This window comes from Aspergillus clavatus, genomic scaffold (genome assembly GCF_000002715.2).
Source record: "Aspergillus clavatus NRRL 1 1099423829750 genomic scaffold, whole genome shotgun sequence".
In the NCBI taxonomy this organism is placed as follows: Eukaryota; Fungi; Ascomycota; class Eurotiomycetes; order Eurotiales; family Aspergillaceae; genus Aspergillus; species Aspergillus clavatus.
Window position 1 is genome coordinate 193,133 of NW_001517110.1, and position 15,532 is coordinate 208,664.

The following is a 15,532-nucleotide window of genomic DNA, read 5'->3' on the forward strand; positions in this document are numbered from 1 at the left end:
AGCCCAGAACGAATCGACGACCAGGAGGAGGCTTTACTACTTCATGGTTTAGGATCTAGAATCTCAGAAAAATATCACTCTCCCAGCAGTAAATAGATATTTGATGACTACGATTCAGAATTCAGATAGAGGATGAACAAGAGCAATGTACAGGAGACTAGTCCTGCATGTTTAAAAAAACGAACGCTATCTGGTCATCCTAGCCGATTTGGAGGGAGCCAGAGAGATTTTTCTCATCATCATCATCATCATCATCATCATCTTCTTCTTCTTCTTCTTTTCCTGTACTATATCTAGCTATATTACAGCTATCTCTGATTCTACTTTAACCCTGGTGCCTTCTGTCTCTGCCTCCCATGTGTCCCCCTAGTGTACGGAGTACGTAGCTATAACTATCTTCGTCCTCAACGCCTAATCCTCCTAAATCCTAATACACTCAATTGAATACTCTGCTAGACCCAGAGGAGCAAAGCGAAGTTTTTAGCCCAGTTAATTTTACGAATTTAAAAGCGGCAGCTGCGCTTGTGCGTTATTAACAAAACTAACTAAATAGAATCATGCCGCCTCGTCTGCACAGGACCAATATCAGAGCCACTTATCACCAGGTTTAATTCTTCATATGGGGCTGCACCCAATCAACAAAGTACTTTCTCGATCGCTCTCGAACGATGAAGCATCCCGGATGTCTCAATATCACCCGATGGAGTGCATATCAGGTTGAGTATATCAGGTTCATATGCCTGGTTAGGCAGACTGGCAAAGACAGGATTGGTGGCCGCTGATTCGATCACTTTTCTTCTTGTGTTCTGCGCTATTCTGTATAGATATTAGATAGGTTACTACTTACCACCCATTTTCTAAGGGTCTTCTGCCTGATGACCGTCATCTGCATCAAACGAAAGCCACAGAGAAGCAAAACGAAGCCTTCCAACGAGCTTTTTCATTCCTTACCTAATCCAAGGCTTATGCAAACCTTCATGCAGCTGTAAAAGTGTAAAGCCGTTACAAGTTTACAACTTACAATGTTATTACTCCCGTACAAAAATGCGGGGTAATGTCCTTTGTTCCATCAATGACATGACATGACCTGACAGAACATGACAGGACAGGACAGGACAGGACAAGGGAACAGCTGACTCTCTATCAGTGAGTTCATCGTTATCCTCATAAACATCGACATCGACAAATAACCCTCTGCAAATGAGCTCGTCGTCTCGACCTTGTGGCCGCTATCCTCCACTACAATTCCTATACAATGCTCTATCTCCTCCAAAGGGAAACAACTCACCTGTGAATACAACCAACACCTATCCGCAGACATGAGACCGCCTGTGCCTGAGGTTTCCATGCCTCGATCCCGCAAGTCCTCCTTTGAACAACATCGCGTTGATCCCCGCACCGCCGCCCCCGCGACCTTTTTCCTAGCCCGCGGCCATGCTCAACACTCGGAGGAGGACGAAAAGACAGAGGAGGAGCGGGAGGAAGGAGTGTTCGAACAGTCCAGATTCTCAAGGGACAGTATGTATGGCGTGCAGAGTCTCGAGGACACGATGCACGCTGCCAGCTTTCCCACTGGGGATCGACCTTCTGACGATCATCTCAACATCAACATCCCCGACAGTAATAACGGGGAGGACGCTGAACGACCACAGCTAGCACGTCGCAGATCAACGCTCAAGCAGTTGGGCAACCTTCGAACAGACACCTCCCTGCAGCCGCCTTCAGATCGTGCTTCATCCCGGCCTTTAACCCCGCTTAACCTCGACGACCCCCTGTCTTTACCCAGCAGTCCAAAATCCATCTCGAATCAGTCCATGAAGCACCTGGATGACATTTCCATCACAGACGAGCTAAGCAGCCAGGCGGTGGGCTCCGAGGAAGAGGACAATGGAGTATACGAGGCGCAGATTCCGACCGGTTTCGACTGCACCTCTCAACTGATCATGCCCAGTATTAGAATGCCTAGCCGACGACCATTTACGGGGCGAGGGAAAGCCATGGGTCGCTTCAAGGTGCTCGTAGCAGGCGCTTGTGGTAAGCTAATCCATTAGTCATGGACTGAGACCTGGGAGTTTTGAACAACTGGTGGAGTGCATATCTGACCTGCAGAACAGGTTCCGGCAAAACCTCTCTTATTAAATCCATTGTACAAGTTTGTGATGATATTGTCCACGTCGATTCTTTCCCCTCTCCAGCGTCCTGGAAGAATTTATCTCGATCCAATACTCAGACATCGCCGGCGATTGCCTCGGAAATATACGCCAGTACCAAACCTTACCCTCCGTGGTGGTCGGACCTGGAGGATTCGCGCGTTCTACGGAGGAGGAAGAGTAATGGCGATGTCGTGTTGGAACGGAACATCTGCTTCGTCGATACTCTACCAAATTCCCTGAGCAGAGTTGGGCAGACTGACGCTATTGTGCATTACATGCAGCAACAGCTTCTACGGGCCACGACGGCGGTCGACTCTTCCAAGGCTGATTTCCAGAACCTACTGGCTGGGAACGGTGGTGCACAAGTGGACGCTGTTCTTTACCTAATTTCAGAAGGTGAGAGCAGCCCATCGAGATTGGCCCTGATGTTGATTTTGTGGTGCTAAACATCCCAGACACACTTGCGACGGATATTGAATGCATTGGGAAACTCTGCGAGTGGACGAATGTCATTCCGCTGATTGGCAAATCAGATTTGATGACTCCGCGTCAAGTATCCGCTCTTAAATCGAGCTTCCGTGAAAAGGCAGAGGCAGCTTCGATCAAAGTCTTCCTCTTCGGAAACGCGACTGGGGCAGACAAACCCGCCTTCGACCTGCCATTTGCGGTCTCATCTGCAAAGACGGATGATGACGAGATCATGGACGCCAGCACGTTGATGAGTCCCGACTATGTCCATCCCTTGATGCCATCCGAACTGTCTCTCCTTATCCAGAAAATGTTCGATCACGACAACATGGCATGGATTCGACATTCAGCCGCTCGAAAGCTTGTTCAGCAGCGACACGACCAACCGCAGCACTGGGAAATTGCTCCACGTCCCAGTTCCCCATTTGGGGGTCAGAGCGCCATGTCCAGATCAGCCTTCTCCGTCCTCTCAGCTAGCTCCGTGGACGGAGTCACATCGCTGCCCAGCGGACGGTACCCGAGCTATACCATGGCTCGGATATCGGATTACACGCGACACGAGGAGAAGATTGCGCAAGTCCAGTTGGCAAAGTGGGCCTCAGAATTGCAACGAAGTCTCCAGAACGAACGAGAAAGATATGCCACATTAGCTAGAGGCGAGCGCGCCGTCTGGCTCACAGAAAGACTGGGAGAGTGTGTTGTGGACGGGACTCTGGTGCCGATCACCCAAACCCCGGGATTCGGTGGGCTTCGCATCCCCACAGATAAAGCCGGTGGTGGATTGCTAGTGCGCACCCCGGACGGGCAAAAAGTGGAATACCGGATCGCCAACCTGAGTCGGCACGACCCACTGGGTCTTGTGTGGTGGTCGGAAGACCTCCAACGCCGCGGATGGGCAATCGTCCAGATCGTGGGCAGCCTCGGCGTAGTGGGAGGGCTGGCCATCTGGCTTGCAAAGGCCTGGGGTCTACCCTCGCGCAGTCTATCTGAGTGGCGGTTCGAGTGGTGCGGCACATGTGAATGAAGCAATGATGTTATGAGATTTAGGAGGTCCTCCCAACAATTTCCAACGGTTTAGGTCCACAGGTGTCGGCGTCAAAAGGGTGCGAGTATGTATGGTATGGCATTGCATTCAGCATGGCCATTCCTGGCGTTTTTTTTTTTTTTTTTGCTTTTTTCTTCTCCTTTTCGACTACCAATCACTTCATTTTCTCCACGTTCCATATGCAATCAGATATAACATAGATGATGAAAGTCAATCGACTATGTACGGGAATAGTAGTGGTATGCAAGTTTCCATTCTTTACTTCTATAACTACATAGACGTATGGGTGGGAGTATCTGTTTCCATGAGATCTCGTGGACCTGCTCCTGTTCTGTCATGAGATTACTCTTGGCTCAATCACTCGAGAACCATACCATCCAGGAAGTTAGGGATAGATGTTCATGGCGTCATACATAGACTTGGACTAACAGGAGAAGTCGGGAATCATGATGCGAATAACACGATACAGTCTACAAGAAGGAAGAGAATGAATGAACTCGGAAGGCTTTTATTTGACGAGCTAAGTCTACCTGACTAGAGAGATGCTCTCACGATCCTCAACGGGAAACTTCAAGAGCAAATCCCAATAGTCGGAAAGGAATGAGGTCAAATAGAAGTGAAAAAAAGAAAGGGAAACGCTCAAAACGCCATTTGTGGAATCACATCATCAATCAGAGAATATAGTCTTCTGTCGGTCCCATCTCGAAAGAAAGCAATATCGTTCAGTGGATTAATCCTGATGCACATACCGCTGGAACAGGTTCAAAAGGTCGTAAATTATTACATTTCGTTCGGCTGAGAAGACACCATCTAGTCAACCTCCTCCATGGCACTCTCGCCAGTGGTGGCCTCAACGGGAGCGGCATCCTCGGTGGCCTTCTCCTCGGAGGTCTCGGTCTCCTCATCGATGTTCAGGCCAAGAGACACGAGCTTGTGGATGCGCTCGGCGAAGCTGGCAGGCTCATCAATGGTGAAGCCGGAAACAAGGAGGGAGGTCTCGAAGAGCAGCTGGGTGATGGACTTGACGGTGCGGTCGTTCTCACCGTCGGCCTCAACCTTCTTCTTGAGCTCCTTGATAATGGAAGACTTGGGAGAGATCTCGAAGGTCTTCTTGGAGGACATGTAAGAGCTCATGGAGGTGTCACGCAGAGCCTGGGCCTTCATGATACGCTCCATGTTGGCAGACCAACCGAACTGGCCGGTACGGATGGCGCAGGGGGAGCCAACGAGCTTGTGAGAGACGACAACCTTCTCGACCTTGTCGCCGAGGATGTTCTTGAGGGCCTTGGCGAGATCCTCGAACTCCTTCTCCTCCTTCTCGCGCTCAGCCTTCTCCTCATCGGTCTCCTCGAGCTCGAAATCCTTGGTGATGTCGACCAGCTTCTTGCCGTCGAACTCCTTCAGCTGAGTGAAAGCATACTCATCAATGGGGTCAACCAGGAACAGAACCTCGAAGTTCTTCTGCTTGAGGCTGTCGAGGAAAGGAGACTTGGCAACAGCCTTGATGGACTCGCCAGTGATGTAGTAGATCTGCTTCTGGTGCTCGGGCATCCGGGTGACGTAGTCAGCGAGGGAGGTGGCCTCGTCACCAGACTTGGTGGACTGGTAGCGGAGGAGCTTGGCCAGAGTCTGACGGTTCTGGGCATCCTCGTGGATACCGAGCTTGATGTTCTTGTTGAAGGCAGCGTAGAACTTGTCGAACTGCTCGCGGTCCTCAGCGATCTCGTTGAAGAGCTCGAGGGTCTTCTTGACAATGTTCTTCTTGATGACCTTCATGATCTTGTTCTGCTGCAGGGTCTCACGAGACAGGTTGAGAGGCAGATCCTCAGAGTCGACAACACCCTTGATGAAGCTGAGCCACTCGGGGATGAGGTCGGTAGCGTCATCGGTGATGAAGACACGGCGGACGTAGAGCTTGATGTTGTTCTTGGTCTTCTTGGTCTCGAAGAGATCGAAGGGAGCACGCTTGGGCACATAGAGGATGGCACGGAACTCAAGCTGACCCTCAACGGAGAAGTGCTTGACAGCAAGGTGGTCCTCCCAGTCGTTGGACAGCGACTTGTAGAAGGCAGCGTACTCCTCCTGGGTGATGTCGGCAGGGTTGCGGGTCCAGATGGGCTTGGTCTTGTTGAGCTCCTCCTCCTCAATCTTGCTCTCCTTGATGGTCTTGGTCTTCTTCTCCTTCTTTTCTTCCTCCTCATCAACCTCCTCGATCTTGGGCTTCTTCTCGTCACCCTCCTCCTCCTTGGTCTCCTCAGCCTCTTCATCAGGAACCTCCTTCTCGGTCTCCTTCAGGACGTGGAGGTAGATGGGGTAGGAGATGAACTCGGAGTGCTTGCGAACAACCTCCTTGATGCGGGCCTCGTTGAGGTAGTCGGTCTGCTCATCCTTCAGGTGAAGAATGATCTTGGTACCACGGCCAAGCTGCTCGCCCTCGGTATCCTGGGTAAGGGTGAAGGTGCCACCAGCGGCGGACTCCCAGACGTACTGCTCATCATCATTGTTCTTGGAAATGACAGTGACACGGTCGGCGACAAGGTAGGCCGAGTAGAAACCGACACCGAACTGACCGATCATGGAGATATCAGCGCCAGCAGACAGAGCCTCCATGAACTGCTTGGTGCCGGAACGGGCAATGGTACCCAGGTTGTTGATCAGGTCCTGCAAAAATAATTAGTGATCTTGTCGACAGCACTGGTAGTATGGTGTTTTAAAAAGGGTGTAAACTTACAGCCTTGGTCATACCAATACCAGTATCACGGATGGTAAGGGTCTTGTTCTCCTTGTCAGGGATGATGTCGATACGGAGATCCTTGCCCGAGTCGAGCTTGCTAGGGTCCGACAGGGACTGGTAACGGATCTTGTCGAGGGCATCGGAGGCGTTGGAGATCAACTCTCGCAGGAAGATCTCTTTGTTGGAGTAGACGGTGTTGATGATCAGCGAGAGCAGCTGAGAGATCTCAGCCTGGAATTCAAAGGTTTCGGAAGACATGATGGCAGATGCAGAATGTGAGATTTTTGAGACTGTCAAAACGTTAGCAATCCAGCCCAATCGTGCAGGAGTCGGTCAGCTTATTCTCTCTCTGAGACCGAATCCAGTGCTTCTGATAACTGCGACAAATTGAGGGGCGGCAAAAGCCGTGACGACTTACATTTGAGGAAATGATGAGAGATGGAGGGTAGGACTAGTAGATGGAAGAAAGTAGCTTCCGATCAAAATGTGAACTCGAGAGAATTAGAGGGAGAAGAGGTGTGAGGATTAGAGAGAAGATGATTGAGATAGATGTGAGAAGAGAAGAAAGTCAAGAAGAAAGTTGAGAAGGGAGCAAGGGAGGGGGGGGGGGGGAAGGGCGACTTAATGTTCTTTGGGGCTGAGGGGAGACAAAATTTCGGTGCGGCGTTTCTACGGAAATCCAACAACTTCCACGCTCTCCGCCGTTCCACTGGGTCCGACTTGCATCTTCCAGCGGCTTCTGTGCCAGAGGGAACTTAAGCTATCCAGATAGCTTCAAAAAGAGCTCAAAATCGGCTGATCTGATCTTCTTCCATGGGATCTAGATGCTTCTGAGGGTCTCGTTTAGTGTTCTATACTTTGTCTTTACTGTCTGTCTATTAGATAGATACCTGGCGTGGACTTTGCTTCCACTGCCCTCCAGAAGACTCCCCCCCGGTGCGTCTGCAGAACTCTCTGAATCATGAGGTGATAGCTTCTTTTTCCTGCCTGGCTGCCTTAGGCCGGTAATCTAGAACGTTCCGCTCCACTGTCCTTTCGCGGACCCAATCAGAAGCATGGAAAGGCTCACCGCCTCCTCCTGCTTCATCGTGGAAAAGATTCAACCACACTTTTTTGCCGTCGGAACCTTACTAGGCTCTGTAGATTGATTACTCTCCATGCTTGGTTTACCTTACCTGGCCGGGCTTCGCTGGCTTGGGTCCTGCCGAAAGAGCCAGTAGTTTACCTGACCTGACGTAACCATACAGATCTTGGTAGGTAGATAAGGTAGTAGCTCTCTGTAAGATCCCAAGCTGTCCATGGTTGATCAGTCAGAAGCACTAGTCAAGAGTCGCAGTATGTGACGGCAGAGGATCAACGGAGCACACGCGATGAGAAGCACGAGTGACATCCACGTCAGGCATGTTGTTCACTGGAGACAAGACAACCAAGGACGAAGTGAGTCCAAAGCCAAAGATCGGATGGACAAAAGGAGGATTGTCATGGGTAGATCAAAAGAATCGCCGCAACATGGACATGGACACTGGGGCTATTGATGATAAGCTAGCTGTTCTTCAGATGGAAGCGGTGGGGAGTGTTCTTGAACAATGTACTAATAATGTACTAAGTATTCTTAGCTATACCTTGGTATTATTTGACGTGAATGGTGAAATATCCATAATACTGGCACATCTGGCCTTTTGCCGCTCTGCTCAGATCCTCCACAGACCCGCAACCCCCCAGAGAAGAACGAAGGAGAGACATTTACAGTTCATAAAGTAAAATGAGAAGGAGGCATTTCGAGTAAACACAATCGAACTAGCGAAGAATGATGGAAGGATAATATGAAAAAGAGAAAATGACAACAGCATGGGCCTTCAAGCTCGCTATGCTAGAACAGGCAAAAAAGAAACAGGGTGAGCGTGGTCATGACAGTACAAACGAGTAGAAACAAGAAAAGGATTTCATGAGAATGAATCAGAAAACCAAAGGAGAAGCCAAAGTGCCCAGGGGGGGAGAGGGGGGAAAATGACATAAGAACTTTTCCAACCGCTAATATGCAGTGTGCATAACACATGTCATTAGGAGTAGATGGGAGTAATACATGCCCTGGAATCGCTGTAGCACCTCAACCCTAATAATGCTGCCTCGAACCAGGAGAAAGGGCGAAAATATTCGTAGAACATGAAAAGGGAATCTCAAAAAGACTGCTTAAGCAGCCTGGGGTTGGTTACGGGCCTTGGTGTTGACATTTCCTCCACGGCCACGGGGCGCGAAGCCTCCGCGTCCGTCGCGCTGGAAGCCACCACGACCCTGGCTGCCGGCACGGTCACCACGGCCGCGACCAGCGCCACCACGACCAGCACCATAGTTGGCGTTGCCTCCATAAGCGTTTCCGCGAGGGCGACGTTCCTCAACAGAGATCTGTTCGCTTCCGATCTGGTGGGGGTTGGCAGCCAAGGCAGCGGCGTAACCAGCGGGCTCAGCAAACTCAACAAAGGCGCAGTTCTGGAGGCAACAAAAAATAAACAATTAGCTCGATTTCACGATAACATAGAGCAAGGTTTAATTTTAATTCTTTTTCTCACCTTCTGACGGCTCACGTCAAAGTACTTGAGCTTTCCAAAGCGGGAAAGAGTCTGCTTCAGCAAGCTGGCATCAACCTTCTCGTTGACATTCTTGATGTAGGCAAGGACGTTTTGCTCTTCGCCAGCACGAGACTGGGACTTCTTGTGGTCCTGGCCAGCGGTCTGCCAGCCAGCATTATCACCGGCAGGAGGTTGGCTGGGAGTGCTCTCAGCAGCGGGGGCGGCAGCTGCAGGAGCAGAAGCGGGAGCAGAAGCAGGAGCAGGAGCAGGAGCAGGAGCAGAAGCAGGAGCAGGAGCAGGAGCAGGAGCAGATTGGGGCTGGGCAGCAGCTGGGGCAGCCGCAGCCGGAGCCGCCGCCGGGGTTGCAGCAGGCTTAGCTGGGGCAGCGGGAACAGCAGGGACGACGGGAGCAGCAGCAGCGGCGCCAATCTTGGACGCAATATTGGCCCAAGTCTTGGGAAGAGCCTTAGCAGGGGGAGCAGCCTCCTTCTCAGGCGCAGGGGCCTCCTTCTGCACAGGTTCAGCCGGAGTGGGCTCTGGAGTCGCGGGCTTCTCCGGCTCGGCAGCCTCAGGCTCCGCGGGGGCAGGAACTTCTTCCGCAACCTCTGGCTTCTCGGCCTCAGTTCCGTTGGTCTGATCTTCCTCGACAGCCTTCTCCTCTTCTTTTTCTTCAGCCTGCTCGAGTTTCTCATCAACCTGAGCAACGGCAACTTCGTTGTCAACCTGGGCCTCGGTAACCTCCGGGGTAGCTTCTTCGGCGGCGGGCTTCTGCTCAACCGCTTCAACAGCCTGCTCTTCAGCAGGGGCAGGGGCAGCAGCAGCGGGAGCCTCAGCAGGGGTAGCCTCCTCGGTCACCACCTCCTCCTCGTCAACCAAGTACCGGAAGATATCGTTGAGGACATAGTAGCCATTGGGCTGCTCAGCAAGTACGAAAGTCTGGATAAATTTGCGGGATGGCTCGGATTTGTTGGAGATTTCACCGATAACCGAGATCAGGATGTTGTCGAAAGAAGCCTGGGAATCCACGTTGAGGACACGAACTTTGCAGTCCTGAAAGTCGAGTTGCTTGAACTTGTCGTTGATCTCCTACATAGAACAGTTAGCGCAATTCACCTGAGAGCGCGACTCATGAGTCGAAGAGGGCTATTGTACTTACCTTCTGGCCGATTGCGACAGGAACAGACTCCGCTTCGGTGCCAAAAACAAGCTGCGACCGCCGAGAGTAAAAGAGGTGCAGCTTCTCTGGGCTACGGCTCATGTTGGTGTAGTACTGCTCAACGAAGTACCAACCAACCTCATCCTTGGAGATTCCGTTCTTCTGGTCGCTGGGTGGGGCGTTGCTGGGAGTGGTCGACTGCGCGGGCTGAAAGTTGGACACGCTGTTCACGGCAGCATGGCCATGGTTGTAAGACTCGGGATACGCGTGTTGCGCGGGGTAGCTGCCGTTCATAGGAGGCTGGGTCGTGTCGGCCATTGTGTAGTGAGTAGAAATTTTTCGCGGTGGTAAGAAGAGAAGTTCGAAGAAGTCCTAAGCGGCGAAAATCAAGGCCAGCGGTATATGAACAGTAATGAGGAAAAAGAAGCCTCTATGTCGCGAAGGCTAGAAGGTAGGTAAAGAGAAAAGAAAAAAGAAATCTAGAATGATAACTTTTCCCCTCTTTGGGCTTGACTACTATGGAGAAACGCTGGTCAGTCTCCGGCAGGCTATATATACCCGTGTCTCGCATGAAGGAAAAAGAGTGACAAAGCGGACAGGGAAAGAGAGGAAAACCCACAATGCTAATTGAAAGAAAAAAGAGAAGCGCGATGGTCCAGACGAAGAGTCGAACAAAAAGATTGGGTAGTGCGACGAGGTTTCGTATGTGGTGCTTAAATCGAGAAACGCAGAGGCAGATTCTGTGCGATTTCCAATCAAAAGTTGGCGAAGAGGGATGAGCAGAGTCTGGAACAGGATGGTGATCAAAAAGACTCAATGAAGGGAGGAGAAGAAGGTGAGAAGCAAGTTGACGAAATAGAGATTTAGTTGAAGGGGGGGGAGACTGGAGAATCGCAGGGGAAAGAAGAAATAAGAATGAGATGTAAGTTTTGGGGTGAAGACGATGATGAGATGGGAAGAAGATGCTCTCGGTCCAGTTGAGTTGGGGGAAGAAGGGCAAATTCGCCTTTCGCAGAGCCAAAAAGTCGCCCAGTTGCTTTTCCGTGCGGTGCTGCTGGGTGCCACCTTCACCGCCTTCCCGATTCTCACTCCGCTCTGAGAACTGGCGCGCTCTAGGTAGGTGGTAGGCTTCTTCTCACAGTGCGATGATGGAGTGACTACATGGGAGGAGAGGAGGGAGCCATTTCGGTTTCATTATTGGCTTTCTCTTTGAGAATGGATATGCCCATGGGACAAGACACAAATATCCAGACAGAGAAGGGAAAACAGGACAAGAAAAGCAATCCGAAATCAATATACAGAGCTCAAGAGAATTCAAAGCCATAAAAAATCAGCAGAACTTGCACCCACATGCAGAAAAAAAAAAGCATTAAACAATTCAGAAACCAACAGCTAACTCAAAGACGGGGGTATGTTGGACATGATTTGTCGGTCAGAACATTGGTATCACACTCATTTGGAGGGTCGGACATGGAGAAACTCGACAGAAGACGTAGATAGAGCACAGAGACATATCAAGAAAAAGATAGTTCAAGTGAACAAAAGAAAATGTAGTAAGAGATCTAAAGCGATCCGAGGCACGTGCCCTCAAAGAGCTCAAGCAGCTGTGGTTTCGGCGGCAGCAGCCTTCTCACTCAACACGGGCTTGCGCATAACAGCGTCTTGACTGGTCATCCTCCGGCCCAAGGCACGCTCGACCTTCGCACCAAGAGCAAGCTTGCTGAGGTTGTCAGTTTTCTCTGGTGTGGGGACAAAGCGTTGCTTCAGGAGCGGCTTGTTCTCTAGGCGCTCAAGGCCGTCACGCAGGTGGTTGAATTCTGCGATTCTAGGATCGCCACTAGGCAGGCTGCCGATGGTCTGTTCCGATGGTGCAAGCGATGGGTTCCCGCTCACAGTGGAGAATCTTTTCGAGGTACGGTTCTGGGTTGGATGAGAGGGCTGTGTCGATACCGGACAGGGTGTGAATTCCAAACTCACGGATTTGATCATGATGGGGCGCTCAGAATCCAACGAGGTATGTCTGGCCATTGTGCTCGTCTGTAGCGATGTATGATTACTTGGGTATAGCCCAAACGACGTGCCAGAGGAGTGCGCTCTGCGCGTCTCGAAGTTGATGATAAACCGATGCTTCGCGGGTTTAGGCGATTAACTGACAGAGGGGTCTTGTTGTGTTAGCAAATATGGCCCAACAGACACAAGCATAGCTCTTCTAGACGACTTGGAGAATGAGGGAGTAGATAGAGTGATTATCGACAGGCAGTGTTCAAAGAATGACAAGACATTCAAAACAGGGACAGCCGAAATTAATTATTGAGCCAGGGTCCCCATACCTTATGCGCAATGTCTGAATTAGGCCGCTGCTTGGTAGTGACAGATATGAGGAACACCGTTGATTGTACACGAAGAGGATGATAGAAAATGATAACCACTCAGTAGACTAGATACTCCGGATGAAGAGGAAGATATTGAGCTATTCAGGAGCCAAGGAAGCAGAGAAAAACGGATTGGCATGCAAGTCAAAAGGGCTTTGGGCTTGGAATTCAGAAATCAGGAGAGCCGGGGATGAAGAAAGCGGCCGACGGAGTGGGTCAAAGGGGGGGAGCAGATACAGTACTGCTTACGAAGTAGTAGTAGTAGTAGTAGTAGTACTCTACAGAATATCTAGTAGATAACGATTCGACCTTGCTTTTGTGCTGATGTGGGGGAAAAAAAGGTCAAAAATAAAAAATATCATGAACCTGATAAATAAAAAGGTCTATCATTCTATCACAGAATTATTGAGAATGTATTCAGTTGACAGTGAGTGCAGGAAATGGAAATGGGAATGGGAATGGAATAGGTAACTTTGTATGCCTGATTATTTAGGTCCATATTAATGTGCCCTGTAACCCATTCGCAAAAGGGCAAGAACCTACACTCTATAGCTGTGGGATGAGTCCATGGTAAGACACTGGCTACCTACAGTCAACCATGGAGCATTCTTTCATACTACCTACCATCTTTCTCTCCATCTACTTCTATTAAGTACGCAGGTGCATCAGACCATGGCTTCTAACTTCTAAGGGGCAGAACAGCCGAACACAGCCTGAGCACACTTTTGCCACGTGCTTAACACAGGCTGTAAGGTACTACAGACACAGTATCTTAATACGTACCTGGGGGTTATTCTAGTGAAATAGGTAGCCACGCGAGATGATCCTTTCTGGGGTGTCACAGAAATATGCTTCCTACGCCCCCACGAACGAAAGGATATGTAGTCATCACTAGGGCCGAATCGATAAGATGGTTTTGCTTATTGAAGAGTGCTTATTGAAGAGTGGCAATGATGATCAATCTGAATCACAGTAGATAGTAGATATACCAATGGACATAAATTTATCTACTTTGTAATTAATTATAGCTAGGTAGGTATCTATCTATCTATCTAGAATTCTAGATAAATGACAGAGTCTGGAGAAAACGGATCATATGCAAAACATACTCCGTATACGGAGTACCTCACTTCCAGGTTAGCGTCCTGACACCCCCAAGCGGTCTCCAAGGCGGCATGGAAAAAAGCCCAGCAGTATCGATCACCTTGTCCACCCCTCGTCTAGCATAGAGGAAAAACATAAAAAAAGGTCATGCAAGACGGACTTTGCCATCTGAACACACTTGTATAGAGCAAAAATGCCGAAACCAAAGTCCTTTCTAAAAGAATCCAAATCTAGGAAGAAGGCCGTGCAGCGGGTAGTGACAACCACACCATTCATGTGTATCTACAAGTACCAACCTGCTGATGACTAACAGGCTCCAGAAACAGCGGATGAATTCCTAGCTGGTAAGTCGCATTATCATACAAAAGGTAGACAAGATCTGAAAATAACCGGTTCTATCTAGCTGGCGTCGAACAGGAGGAGGGCGGAGAGAAATGGCGGGCTGGTGATGCTGCCAAATCCTTGCGCTTCTTCATGCGTGCAATTGCACTTTATGATGAAGGCTTGAAGAAGCACCCCCTTGCCTTTGATCTGGCCTACAACAAGTATGTCAGAAGTCTATCCCTTCCCCTTTGGATGTTTCCTCGGGGAAATCCCCACAGCTGTTCCAGGGGTTGCAACTGATAGCCAGCAGAGCACGTCTCCAATATGAGATCACCCAGCACCCAAGATTGGCTACCCAACTATCCATTCCGTTGCTGGATGCCTTGCGCATAGCATTGACAGCGCACCGGGAGGCTCTGAACTTAGAACAAGATAACGCGGATGCGCTGTTCAATACCGCTCAAGTTCTCACAAGTCTGGCCGAGGCCGTGACAGATGCCAAACACCCCTCAGACCAACAGCTCTCGGAGGCAATCAAGCTCCTCCAGGAGGCCATAGAACTCTTCCAACGCTGTCTAGTACTGCAAGAGATGCGATATACCGAAATGCAGGAGCAAATGAAACAGATGGAGTCTGGAGACATGGGTCCGCAAGAAGAGGAAATGAGACAGGCTCAAGAAGATATGGACACGACAGCCGAGTCGGAATCCGCAGAGCCACAAGAGCAATGGGCAGCAGTCATTGAACCCGTGACCAAGAACACTCTGGTGGACACAGCGGTCGCGCAACTTGAAACTCTCACGACACTGTGTAACCTCCTCACCTTCAACCCCGGGGTGGGCCTTGCCTGGGTAGAAGAATTCTCATCAGACCTTCTGCAGAAGATCCCGACGTTTCTGGAGGGCTCGGATAGACAATATGAGGCGGCTTTGGCCCGGGCCAAGTTTATGTGTGCTTTGACTGAAGTGGTGTACCGAAGCGGAAGAATCGAGGTGGAGACTTATAACAGAGAGATTGTGCGTGCTTTTGGATCAGAGCTGGACATCTCGGCTGATCCCGACGGGTTGTGCAGTAAGGCTGATGCTCTTACATCATTCAACACAGCACTCACGGATCTGCCGCCTTCCCACGACCCCGAAGCCTTCGCGAAATCGCTAGCTTTGAGATGGCAAGCGTTATCATTCGCTTTGGACTCGCTGACTCAGGCTTCAAAACTTCCCGACGCAGACAACTTGCCTAAAATCCATTTGGCAAGGGGAGACGCAGAGATGAATAGGTGGAGACTGGGACTTGCGCCATGGGAATACGCCTTGGCGCAACAGAACGGCGCAACGCTCCTTCGCAATGCCCAGACGTATTATCGGGGAGCTGCAGCTCTAGCAAGGAGAGACGGAGCTATGGAGGAAACACGAGACGGGACATGCAAAGAAGCGGTCGCAGCCGCTCTGGCTGGCCAGGGAGATAAACTGGGCCAACTCAAAGCTACGTCGCCTAAAGAGCTGATGGCTGTTGCTCAGGACATTGTGGACGATGGCTTGCTGGCTCCCGTGGATATGGAAGCACTGTTGTCATAGTCAAATCACATCCACCACTCCAGAGAAATAAGACT

At 50.3% G+C, this 15,532-nt stretch overlaps 5 protein-coding genes across 5 annotated transcripts, besides 9 other annotated features; 2 read left to right on the forward strand and 3 right to left on the reverse strand.

Moving 5' to 3' along the window:
- Positions 1-233: 233 nt before the first annotated feature.
- Positions 234-261: a microsatellite.
- Positions 234-262: a microsatellite.
- Positions 263-1,074: 812 nt separating this feature from the next.
- Positions 1,075-1,123: a microsatellite.
- Positions 1,090-1,122: a microsatellite.
- A 196-nt stretch (positions 1,124-1,319) lies between the features above and the next one.
- On the forward strand, positions 1,320-3,645 carry ACLA_000980 (uncharacterized protein; the record flags this gene model as incomplete). The annotated part of the gene is made up of 3 exons (XM_001276112.1): positions 1,320-2,034; positions 2,115-2,549; positions 2,609-3,645. 3 exons carry the CDS (start codon positions 1,320-1,322, stop codon positions 3,643-3,645), a joined length of 2,187 nt encoding a protein of 728 aa, XP_001276113.1.
- An 831-nt stretch (positions 3,646-4,476) lies between these two features.
- hsp90 (chaperone Hsp90) lies at positions 4,477-6,658 on the reverse strand (the record flags this gene model as incomplete). Its single annotated transcript, XM_001276113.1, has 2 exons — positions 4,477-6,327; positions 6,398-6,658. 2 exons carry the CDS (start codon positions 6,656-6,658, stop codon positions 4,477-4,479), a joined length of 2,112 nt encoding a protein of 703 aa, XP_001276114.1.
- A 1,932-nt stretch (positions 6,659-8,590) lies between these two features.
- ACLA_001000 (NTF2 and RRM domain protein) lies at positions 8,591-10,441 on the reverse strand (the record flags this gene model as incomplete). Its single annotated transcript, XM_001276114.1, has 3 exons — positions 8,591-8,887; positions 8,968-10,053; positions 10,124-10,441. The coding sequence occupies 3 exons, from the start codon at positions 10,439-10,441 to the stop codon at positions 8,591-8,593; spliced, it is 1,701 nt and encodes a 566-aa protein (XP_001276115.1).
- Positions 9,197-9,277: a microsatellite.
- Positions 9,198-9,390: a microsatellite.
- A 1,278-nt stretch (positions 10,442-11,719) lies between the features above and the next one.
- Positions 11,720-12,151, reverse strand: ACLA_001010 (uncharacterized protein; the record flags this gene model as incomplete). Its single annotated transcript, XM_001276115.1, has 2 exons — positions 11,720-12,043; positions 12,101-12,151. The coding sequence occupies 2 exons, from the start codon at positions 12,149-12,151 to the stop codon at positions 11,720-11,722; spliced, it is 375 nt and encodes a 124-aa protein (XP_001276116.1).
- A 595-nt stretch (positions 12,152-12,746) lies between these two features.
- Positions 12,747-12,770: a microsatellite.
- Positions 12,747-12,771: a microsatellite.
- A 641-nt stretch (positions 12,772-13,412) lies between these two features.
- Positions 13,413-13,441: a microsatellite.
- Positions 13,442-13,792: 351 nt separating this feature from the next.
- ACLA_001020 (uncharacterized protein) lies at positions 13,793-15,497 on the forward strand (the record flags this gene model as incomplete). Its single annotated transcript, XM_001276116.1, has 4 exons — positions 13,793-13,852; positions 13,913-13,943; positions 14,003-14,144; positions 14,234-15,497. The coding sequence occupies 4 exons, from the start codon at positions 13,793-13,795 to the stop codon at positions 15,495-15,497; spliced, it is 1,497 nt and encodes a 498-aa protein (XP_001276117.1).
- Between the last annotated feature and the right edge of the window lie 35 nt (positions 15,498-15,532).